Source organism: Vitis vinifera, chromosome 13 (genome assembly GCF_030704535.1).
Source record: "Vitis vinifera cultivar Pinot Noir 40024 chromosome 13, ASM3070453v1".
Taxonomy (NCBI): Eukaryota; Viridiplantae; Streptophyta; class Magnoliopsida; order Vitales; family Vitaceae; genus Vitis; species Vitis vinifera.
In genome coordinates this window covers 5,786,950-5,798,835 of record NC_081817.1, presented here as the reverse complement: position 1 = coordinate 5,798,835, position 11,886 = coordinate 5,786,950, and the positions used below count along the sequence as shown (strand labels likewise).

The following is an 11,886-nucleotide window of genomic DNA, read 5'->3' as shown; positions in this document are numbered from 1 at the left end:
AGCCGGCTATGGACCAATTAAAATTAGCATCATTGTTTTACTGTATAGAACGATAACTAGAGTCGTGTAGAAGACCTAAAATTGGTTGTGAAACAATCGGGAGACAATAAGGATTAGATTAAATGGGAAATAGAGATACTGTCAAAAGATGCATTATTCCTTATGCATGAGAAGATTTGGAAAACATTAGTAATGAATAAATAATATACATGAACCGAGGATGACTATATTCACCAGAATAAACACATCTAGTGAATTAAGACAACTGAAGGAGATAAGAAGAAAAAGGCAGAGTGTAGATGCTAGAGTTGCAACTTGGTCGGCAATACAACAAAACCTTCGTTAGCTTGGAAAGAAAATTAGCCAATTATCACACAAATTGAGAAGTTATTGATACAGTATAAGCACTGTAAGCATCATGAATACAGTTTAGATATATACAAGTTAATCTCAATGTCCCAATTTGGCATGCACTTTTAAATTTTTTTTCTTTTTCTGCCTGTTCAATGTTTTGTATATTTCTATAGAATCTAAGCAGCACTAGAGGTGTTTAGGAGCTTCATCATAAAGCCGAACTGGATATCTGGAGAGGTTTTGGGTTGGGGCCAATTTGCTCCTTCTGGCACCTTGATGCATTTGAAACCTTGGCCTTTGTACAATTTCGTAGCCCCAGGGTTGTTCAGATCACAATGCAGTGCAACTGCTCTGCAGCCCCAGCTTCTAGCTTGAGCCTCTGCCTTTACTATAAGCCTTTTGGCTATCCCCTTGCGCCTGAATGTCTCCCGAACTGCAACATTTGATATGTAAGCAATTCCACTCCTGCAATGATAAAATCAATGCCTCACTTGTCAGAGCAAAATAATCAGTAGTAATGTAAGTATACAAGTTAAAGGTTCATATCTTCTACAATTGTGCATCCACAGCTGGCAAGGTATTAGTAAAAATATAATTAAGAAAGAATTATACAGTAATATAAGAAAGTATGTTAAAATGTTTTGCATATCCAGTACCCAACATGGTTTTGGATTCAGCTGGAAGCAGATTGTCATACTAATGAAACCATAAATGAGTTGTTAAATTGTAGTCCTCCATATAAACACAAATGGATCCTATCAAAAAAGACAAGTACAAACACAAAGGGCCTGGGAGATTTAGGAATATGAAAAGAATTTGATGAGTGTGTCCAGTTGGGTTGAAATGAAAAATAAGGCTTAGTATATGGATGTATGTTTAAAATGTGTCACATATCCAGTATCAGACATGGTTTTGGATTCAGCTGGAACCAGAATGTCATACTTAACAAAATCATAAATGAGTTGCTAAATTGTAATCCTCATAATAAATTCAACTAGTGTCTTTATAAGTTGGGTTGAATCGATAAATAAGCCTTAGGGTTTTCTTTCTCTGGAAGAAGGGCCAGAATGATATGGGGTCTCGCATAAAGCTGGTAACCAGTAACCTCAGAGTTGAAATATACTTTGTCCAATCAATAATTGATGACTATCTGCTGGGAGTCATTTTCAGTTGTCAATAACAGGTGCATTAGGACAAGTCAATGTCACAATTGAAATATCCTTTGTCCAATCAATAACTGATCCCCCGTCACACCTTTTTCCTTTTCTTATCCACAAAAGATCCATGCCAACTTGAGAGTGTCTCTTTCACTAAAGAGGGGAGCACCCCAGATACACCAAAAAGATAAAACAAAAGATGTCATACAACCCTTGTCTTGTCACAGTGGATGAGAATGTGATCAACCAATTCTTCCTCTTTGCAACAAAGAAAACATCTATTTGTCACAAACCACCCTCTCCTCTGAATATGATCCAAAGTTAAACTTTATTCCAAGTGACCTCCCAATTTAAGAAGCCCATCTTGGGCAGCACCCAAGAGTTCCAAATAACACTTGTTGGGAAATCCATTTGTCTTCCCAACTCTGAATCCTTAACAAGGTTTTAACAAAAATTTTCCATTCTTCAACCCAGTCCACACCAACTTATCCTCCAAATCCTTACACACCCTCCAGGCCTCCACCATTGCAACCTCAAGAGGAACCACTCCAAAATATCAACCTCCCAATCATTGAGCCGCCTAGAGAAACGAGGTGCCTAACTCCCTATCCTGATTGTTGATAACTCTAATTTCTCCCTATCAAAACGATCACTCACTGCACTATTAACTTTGCTATATAGCTTCCAACACAAAATAAGAAAGTATATATTCCTATATGAACTTCCAGTGTACACATACAGCGCGTTCTCTTTTGTTAGGGACTTTTCATAAAATCACTATTGCCTATAGAAAAGAAAAAGAATATACATATATACACACACTTCCATATGAGCTTCAATCATGTTATACCAATTCTTAGGTAGTATGAAGCTGAATTAACAATGTCAAAATGTAAAAGCAATGATGCATAAAAATTAATACAGGTTAGCTCTTTTGAACAAAAAACTTTTATTTTTTGTTTCATTGCAGACAAAGTGAAAGTAATTGTCATACTTAACCAAATCCAAGTACATGCATGTGAGATGGCAGAATTGCATTACAATGTGTTAAGGTCTCATGCTAAAAATGCGGAACTTATAAGTCCATTTGATGAGACAAATTCATCAAATAAACTCATACAACCTTCTTGGTTTGACAAATTCATCAAATGAACTCATACAACCTTCTTGGTTTGCCTGCAAGAAGGTCATATGGGAGCTCTCTATTTTTCTAGATCTTTAAGGTGTTGTTGTATTTGGTTGTGGTTTGTTGTTTCTCTTTCCTCTATGCTTGCCTTTTGGCACTTTTTGTATACTCCATATGCACTTTGCGTGCCTTTTCCAAGCACTTCTAATATATTTGCTTATTTTATCTATCAAAAGAAAAAAAAAAAAGTCCATTTGATGAGATAAATCACAAGCATTTTCTCATTGATCTGAATTAATGAATTTGTTAATTACATATCAGATCTAGCAAATGTTAATTCTTCTCCCAAAAATTAAACCATTTCACTCTTTCCATGGGTCCCCTAATCATTAAATTATTTAGAGACATTTTGAGAATATGTTATGTTAATGTCTTAGTTTAGGTTGGCAAATTTTCTCCAAAATCACTAGGTCAAATCTACTTCACTTCCTTTGAGATTTACACACGTCATATTTGAGTTGACGACTCTACAAATGAAGCTCAAATGAGTTTTGAGATTTAATTTAGGACAACATAATGAAATGATTAAATGCATATTTTAGTCATAATTAAGCCTGAAAGGAGCACAAATGATGCTTGAAAGCAACCAAGAATGATCAAGTGAAGTTTGCACTTGAAATGAGGAAAATTGACTAGGACACATCCAACAGGGGACACTAAACATTTAATAAAGGACACTCAAGAGCCACCTTAATTGGTTTTCTGAGTTTGACACAACAAAAAATTTAACTTTAGATTTAAAAAGAAACTGAAAAATATATGTTGAGAGAGCCTTGAGAAAATGAGAGTCTCCCCCATTAATATAACCCTAGTTCCAAAATTTTCAATCAAGATTTGTCCAAACAAAATCTTGAAATTGCCTCCAAGTATGAAAGGCTTAGATGATCTAACGTGGACTTTCAAGATCTGTCCAAGATTTTCAGTAAGCACACAAAGTCCCTTTAAGAGTGTGTTGCATCAGGGATGTGAAGAAGTGTAGGTGCTGGTTGATATAAGTCTTGTAAGATAAGTAGCATTTGAACCAAGTAAAATCTATATATTCTTTTATCTTTAGTGGATTATTGCTATGATCAGTAGGTCGTAGTTTTTACATCTGCAGAGCTTTCCATGAATCTCTACAGGTGGTTTTCCAATTATATCTGGTGTCATATTTGGTTCTTCTTGAATATATTTGGAGTCAATCAAATCATTCCATTTAATTAATCGACTCAATCAATAATTGTGCTTTCAGAATAATTGGATGAAAATTGTAGACTACCTATCCAACCCCTCCAAGTAGCTTCTGCGAATCAAGAACATGCTTACATATTGTCAATAAATTATCTAAATAGACTCATTTTTTGTAAAGACAAGACTAACTTGAATCACTATGTTTTTTTTTTATAAGTAAACAAGAAATGCATTAATAGAGAGGCAAAAAGCCACAAAGCATACGGGGGTATACAAGGCGGCTAAGGCCTCCAAAAAGAACAACAAAACCAGAAAAGATTCACCTCCCCTTAAGTGGATGCTACCCAATCCAAAAAGCCTATAAGGGAGAGAGACTCCTCACCTAAATACAATTTGGCCCAGCTCCATAAATTACAAACAAAAAAATTCTTTAATTTCTGGATATTCAACAACCCCCCTCCCCCCCCCCCTAAAAGCTAATCTATTCATTTCCTTTCAAACCGTCCAAAAAATACACAACGGAATGGATTTCCAAACCTTTTTCTTTTTCTTCCCCACAAAGGGGCCCCTCCAACTAGTTAAGATCTCCTTTACAGTTTCTGGAAAGACCCATTTAACATCTACTAACCCAAGAACAATATCCCACAAAGCTCTAACCACTATACAGTGTATAAAAATATGATTTACATTTTCTTCTTCACAACCACACAAAAAACAGCAATTAGGAAGTTGCAACCCTCTTATTTGGAGCCTATCCAGAGTGAGCACCTTCCCCCACGTCGCCTCCCATGCGAAGAAAGCGACTTTAGTTGGCACCCTATCCACCCAAATGCACCTTAAAGGAAAAACTGTGTCATTAGGATTGGCCAGCAAACTATAAGCTTCCTTGACCCTGAACTGACCATTTCTTCCTCGCCTTCAAAGAACTGAATCTTCTTCCACAGAAAGCCTATGACCCCTCAAAACATAGAGCAAATCCCCAACCATATCCAACTCTCAATCATTAAAGTCCCTCAAAAAGTTTAGGTTCCAGCCTCCTTGACCAGAATTTTGATCCCACATTTCCTCAACCGTTGCATCCCTATTAATAGCCATGACAAAGAGGTGAGGGAAGCAATGGGACAGCGGTGTATCAATACACCAAATATCTGTCCAAAATCTGATTTTGGTGCCCTTCCCAGCTAGAATCACCAAGTTATCCAAGCACCAATCAGATTTTTTCAAGCTCTCCTTCCAAACCCCTACTCCAACCGCCCCATTTGCCTTCTTTGGCCTCCATCCAAGATCCTCTTGCCCATACTTCGTCGTGATCACTTGTTTCCAAAGATTATCTTTTTCGCAAGCATATCTCCATATCCACTTACCAAGCAAGGCTTTGTTCAACATGGCTATCTTCCTTAGGCCTAGCCCACCCTTGTTTTTTTCTGTACAAACTACCTCCCATTTAACTAGATGAATTTTCCCCTCCAAGTTTCCCCCCCATAGGAAGTCCCTTTGCACTTTCTCTAGTCTTCTAGCAACAATCTTGGGCATTCGGAAAATAGACATTTGGCAAATTGGCATGCTAGCCAAAGTGCTTTTTATGAGAGTGATTCTCCCCCCTTTGGAAATATACTGTCGTTTCCAAAGCGCAAGTCTCCTCCTTACTCTCTCTTCCACCCCATCCCATATAGAAGGAGCCCTATTAGGAGCCCCTAGTGGAAGTCCCAAATACTGAGAGGGCAAGGATCCTACCCTGCAGCCTAACTCGACTGCCAACTCTTCAATCTCCTCCACTTCTCCAACTGGGATAATTTCACTTTTGGCTAAGTTAATCCTTAGATCTGAAGCCGCTTCAAACCAAAGGAGAATCCAACTTAAGTGAGTTAGGTGCTCCTTGCTTGCCTCACAGAACACAATTGTGTCATCAGCAAAAAATAAATGGGAGATGTTCAAAGTGGATCTACTACTACCCCGAATGCTACACCCTGATAAGAATCCCCCCTCCACAGCTCTCCTAATGAGAACATCCAACACTTCCATTCCCATAACAAATAGGTAGGGAGATAGGGGATCTCCTTGTCTAAGCCCCTTAGTACTAGGGAAAAAGCCAATTGGCACGCCATTAATCAGAACTGAGAATTTGGCTGAAGACAAGCAACTCCACATCCACCCCAACCACTTAGCCCCAAAGCCCATTTTTTGCAAGACCTTCAACAAAAACTTCCAATTGATGCTGTCATAAGCTTTTTCTATGTCCAATTTGCAGATAAGGGCCTTCTCTTTTCTTTTCTGCCACGAGTCTATCACCTCATTTGCAATTAAGAATGCATCAAGAATTTGTCTTCCCGTCACAAAGGCATTTTGGGTAGTGGAGACCACCTTTCCAACCACTTTCTTAAGCATGTTAGCTAGCACTTTAGCCAACAATTTATAAAGCCCCCCCAAAAGGCTGATAGGTCTAAAATCTCCAAGATCCTCAACCCCACTTTTCTTAGGAATCAAGACCAGAAAAGTATTATTGAGGCTCTTAAGAAAAGAGTTATGCTCGCGAAACTCTTTAAACATATCCAGGATCTCCTCTTTAGCAAAGTCCCAACAATTTTGCCAAAAAGCCACAGTAAAACCATTTGGACCAAGGGCTTTGTCCCCATTCATCTCCATCAAAGTCGTATGTACCTCAATCTCTGTGAAAGGAATCTCCATATTCTCCGCTTCTTGCTGACTGATTTGATCAAGCTGAAGCCTTCCAATATCCGCCTTCCACCCCGTATCTTCTGAAAGCAGCTGTTGGAAGGTGTTAACAATTCCTTCCCTCACCTCTTGCTCCTTTAAAAGCCACTCCCCATTAATCTTAACTCTATCCAATGAATTGTTTCTACGATGAGCACTTGTCATACGATGGAAAAAACCCGTGTTTCTGTCCCCTTCCCTTAGCTAGATCTCCCTTAAAAGTTGTCTCCAATGAACTTCCTCCAGAAGCACCCACTTTTTATAACTTTCTTTTGCTTCTTTTTTTAACTCTGTTTCCTCCACGGTTAGGCTTCTCTTGCTTTCCACCCGGTCCCAGAAATCCACTTGCTGCAGGGCTGAAGATTTGTTACAGTCCAGCCTCCCAAACACCTCTCTATTCCATACTTTCAACTTCTTTTTTATTTCCTTCATCTTAGCAGCCAATCTAAAACTAGCACTGACCCTGACTTCGATCCTCCGCCACTAGCTTCGATAAGGTCTTTGAATCCCTCAACCTTAAGCCACATGTTTTCAAACTTAAACGGAGTAGGGCCTCTTCTTATCCCACCCCTTACTAGAATGATTGGGAAATGATCAGAAATTGGCCGAGACAGCCTGCTTTGGGTAACCCCACTAAATTGGTCTAACCAACTAGGGGACTTAAGAAATCTGTCCAATCTAGCCCATGCCTGGTTATTGTGGTCCCCATTCCAAGTGAACTCTCCCCCCTATAAAGGAAGATCCACCAGCCCTAGATCATCAACAATCTCAGCAAATCTCCTCATTGCTGAATTTATTCTCCTCTGACTGCTCATTTCCCTTTGGAGGAGGGTGATATTAAAATCCCCCCCTAGGCACTAAGGGTCTTCCCAAAGGCCTCTAATCGCCCCAAATTCTTCTCACAGACCATTCCTTTCCACTTTGGTGAACGGGCCATAAACTCCCGTGAACACCCAAACAGCCCCATTTTCTACATTCCTAAATCTGCAGGATAGTGTGAAATGGCCCTCCTCCCAGTCCAGAATGTCCAGAGACCTCTTGTCCCAACAAATCAGAATACCACCCGCAGCCCCCTCTGCATCCAGAGCTCTCCAATCTAAAAATCTCCCAGAGCCTAAACTTCTCACAAGACCCTCCGACATAGGTTGAATTTTTGTCTCTTGGATGCATAGTAAATCCACTCTCCGATTCCTTATAAAAGACTTAATAATTTTCCTTTTGGAGCTATCGTTTGCTCCCCTCACATTCCAACTCAGAACTTTTAGCTTCATTGGACAACTACAATTTGACTCCCTTTGCCCTGTGATGGGCCTTTTTACTTATTCCCCCCCCCCCCCCCCCATAGTTTACAGAACACTCTAACCTCTTTAACTCCCTTTCTAATTTTGACTTCTCCAGAAGCTCCTTGCTATGTATCTTCTCCCGTCTTTTTCTGATTTTAATCAGAAAGCTCAAGATTTCTTTTTCCAATCCCTCCGTCGGAAATCCCAAAAAGTGACTGAATTTTTCCAAACTACTTTCCTCCCATTTTTCCTCATTCTCATTTCTCACAGCTTGGATCTCAGGCGTGCCAGAATCCCCCTTCATACCCCCGACTTTATCTCTGATTCTATTGGTTTTTCTCAAGTCCCAGCAACCATTAACATTCTCATTAGACCCCTCGTACACTATTAACCACGTTGTTTTATCACCCCGAAATTCCTCCTCTATACCCCCAGAACGATCGTAAAACTCCCCATCCGGAGCCCGATCAAAATAAAAGAATTAAGATGAGAAGTCCCCAAAGCCCTTTTTCCCCTAGAATAGAAAACCGACCCATAACTCAAAGCTTCCTCTTCAAGCGCCCGATATGTCGCTGAGTAGCAAACATTCATTTGTTGCTTCCTGAGTTCCTCTGATTCCCAGGCAACAAAGGGCTCCGTCTCTGAAAGGTTCCCACTTCTGGAAATAGTGCAATCCAGAAGGCAGGCCTTCTCCTGAAAGCCTTTGCTTGAGGCTTGGGATATTAGCGTGACTGGGCCGGCCCTTTCCTTACCTTCAAATCCACTTAGCTTTTGGCAGCCCATTTATGTAGCCCACCTCCTTGACGATGGGCCTGCTTCTAATCCATCATCATCAGTTGCCACTTTTTTTTACTTTGAGCCCAAGGATCCATTAACCACGACAGGCCCACCAGCCCTCCTCGCCTCTTTAGGGCCCACGATTGGGCCTAATGAAGTCGACCCAGACACTAGCGCATCGGTGGAGGCCCAGTCCCGAATCACCGGGCCTTGGACCCGGTTTACCAGCTCCTGGCCTGACCCATTTTCCTGCACACCCCTCACTTCAGCTAACAGGTTCAGCGTCTCGAGCCTCGCGCTTACCAGCTCTTTCTCCACGCGCTGTTCCGAGCATGAGACCACATCACCCTTAACCTCATCACTCTTTTGTCCAGATGCTTCACTGTGTTTCTTCTTCACCACCGGTCTGAACTCCCACCAGAGTGACAGGACATAGACGTCCTCCTCCACTTCGATTTCCAGCACACTCGGCCTAAAGTCTTCTCTCGTTTTAACCAAAATTCTAGCCCATTGAATCTCTCCCAACGTCTTCGTCTGATCATCGACTGCAACAAAACCCCCGCATTATTCCCCTACTCTTTTCAAAATCATCGGACTCCACAACAAGATTGGAAGCCCAACGATTTTGACCCAGACTTCATTTCCTACCTCCTTCTCTACCCAGCAGCCAATCCTAGGGTTCCATTGTTCCAGCCCTTACTGGAGCCCTCCCAACGATCGATTCCCTGAGGATACGATGCGTCTTGCTTCTTCCAGATCTTCAAACTCCAGCAAGACCCTATCCTTCTCCAATTTAGCTAGCCCTAATTTTCCTTTTAGGCCCCAAGAATTTGCCCATAATCTTCCCAATCTCACCAGGTCCTTTTCTCCCTCTGTTCTGGATTTCCAGCTCGCAACATTGCAGTGTTCCAATTTCTGCAAATTTCCTAGAGTTTCCTCCCTTTTAACCTTCACTCTGATTGAGTTTGTATCTCTCCAACTTGATCTCTTCACTAATGCCGCATACGAACTCTCCAAGGCGGATTTCCCCTCGACCCTTGCTTCCTGCATATTTGCTTTTCTGCCAATAGATCTTCCATTTGATGTAGTTTCTCCGCCATAGTCATCCATCCCCCTTTGTCCCCTCTACCTCTCGGAATGAAGATACAGAAGTTCTTCCTTTCCAAATCGACAACCCCTAGCCGAAGAAACCATCCCGCTCTGTTTAACCCTCGCGTTAGGGAGTACGATAGCCCCTTGTCCTTCCATACCCTTTCCCATCTTCCTTCTTTCTCGTCCTTGATGCAATGGATTAGGCCCTCCATGAAAAACCCTAGACTCTCCGGTCCCATTCGGACCCATGACGAAATTCCTCTCTTCTTCTCCACGATGAGAACTTGGGGTCTTCCTTTTCTTTCATCTAAAACAATCCCGAACACCTTGGACTCCACTGCAAAGCTGCTCTCCTTCCTTCTTCTTCGAATCGCCGTGCTATTCTCTCCTTCCTCTCCATCGCACTCTCTCTCACTCTCCCTAGTCATGTAGCCCTCAAGAACACTTGAATCACTATGTTATTGTACCCTTTTAACATCCATACAAAAGAAATGCCTCATCCAAATCTAGTTGCATTTGCATGTCAAATCCTTGTACAATGGCACAATCTATCAGAATAGTTTCAGGAATAGGAAAGAAGAATACCAAACTCACCTTCTTTGGCGAAGCGGGCCTTTCCTTGGTAGAAAATCAGCAACAGTATCCACTGTTAATATCCCAGCTACATACCCCTTGTTAAAACTGAATTTCCCATCAAAACCTCCAATTTTGAAATCTTCACTCCCGAGGAAGAAGGTATCATCAGCAGAGCCACCGATGACAGCCACCAAACAAGTTCTCCTGCAACCATTTGGTAGAGAGAAACCCGCAAACATTGCCAACAGCCTGTCAATCCTCAAGACAAAGTCTAAAGGGAAGGAATATTCAGGGAAAAAGGAGCTGCAATGAGTCTCAGCCACTTCCCAACAGTCCTCTAACCTGGCCTCCCGAACGACAATCTCGGGCAACACCGTTGGAAATAGCTCAGCCACTTGACTGGCTCTGCAAATCCCTATACACCAGATAACACAGTTACCAAAATATATCTGTACAAGCACAGAAACCCAAATTTACATTATTGGATTCGTCTTGACAGCCAGTGATTCCAGTAAATCCCCTTCCCAAGAAAAAAATTTTAGCTGGAAATATTTTTTTTATTTTCGTGAAACTAAATTAAGTAATAGCAGAATCACTATCTTTTCTTGGAAAAATTTCCCAGGAATCTATCTTCTACTGTAACAATTAGAAATGAAATGAAATAAAATAAAATTTGAGTCTTAGATCTTTCATTATTTGGCCTTGAGACCTCATTCAACTAAACTTCACACAATTATTTGGCTTTCTAGTGATGAATTTCTTAATTTTTATTTTTATTTTGTTTTATTTTATTATTATTATTATTTTTTGAAGAAATCCAAATGGCCTAAAAATCAAACATAAAAATAATTCAACAATTGAAAAAAAAAATTCCACAGAGGAAGAAATTTGGAGAAAAGTGATACCTGATTTGGGGAAATTAGAAACCCTAGACGGTTTCTTGATGGTGGTGAGAGGAGAATTAATGGGGGTGGCTGTGCTTGTGGTGGTGGTAGGGGATACCAGTGAGACTCCTAGCGGTAGAGTCCGCATTTCTTAGAAAAAATTTCGCACTCTTTCTCGGAAAAGAAACTGAGATTCCAAAATCGAAGGCGCTACAGCTGAAGGAGATTCTCTCTCAAGTGTGACTGAGAATGTGAGAAGCAGCTTTATGTACAACCACTACACACGTGTTTGTTTGCTCATCAGTCATCACTGGACTGTCACCCGCCACCCCACTCCCCACTAAACTGTCAACTGTTTGTGTCGCACGTGCAAGCAAAAATCCCCCTGCATGTTCTTCTTCTTTCTCTTTTTTTTTTCCTTTTCACTTCACCCGTTGAAATTTAATTCAGCTTTAGTCATGTTTTCACTGCAGAAACATTTTCTGTTTTATGTTTTTAAAATAAAAAAATAATAATAACAATTTTAAGGCTATTTGAAGAGGTGGGTCCAAATACCCGCTAAATTGCAAAAATGACTTTTGTTCAAATTTGATTGACAATCTTACCCTTCTATTTTATTTCTCTCCAAAAATATTTTTTCTTTCTCATTTCTTTTTCTCCACTTTAATTCCTCTACCATAATTCCTTTACCTATT

The 11,886-nt window shown here is 40.6% G+C and overlaps 1 protein-coding gene across 1 annotated transcript; it reads right to left on the bottom strand.

Moving 5' to 3' along the window:
* Positions 1-315: 315 nt before the first annotated feature.
* LOC100259928 (GCN5-related N-acetyltransferase 4, chloroplastic) lies at positions 316-11,572 on the bottom strand. The gene is made up of 3 exons (XM_002273710.5): positions 11,213-11,572; positions 10,326-10,722; positions 316-819 (listed from the first exon to the last, which is right to left on the bottom strand). The coding sequence occupies exons 1-3, from the start codon at positions 11,337-11,339 to the stop codon at positions 531-533; spliced, it is 813 nt and encodes a 270-aa protein (XP_002273746.1). The 5' UTR covers positions 11,340-11,572; the 3' UTR covers positions 316-530.
* Positions 11,573-11,886: the final 314 nt, after the last annotated feature.

What these genes read in the sequence shown, in the direction of transcription:
- LOC100259928 (XM_002273710.5), bottom strand. Translation starts at nt 11,339, where the DNA reads ATGCGGACTCTACCGCTAGGAGTCTCACTGGTATCCCCTACCACCACC. An exon ending in TTCTAATTTCCCCAAATCAG is followed by an intron (nt 10,723 to 11,212) that starts GTATCACTTTTC and finishes TCTGGTGTATAG; the next exon opens with GGATTTGCAGAGCCAGTCAA. An exon ending in GGCCCGCTTCGCCAAAGAAG is followed by an intron (nt 820 to 10,325) that starts GTGAGTTTGGTA and finishes TTATCATTGCAG; the next exon opens with GAGTGGAATTGCTTACATAT.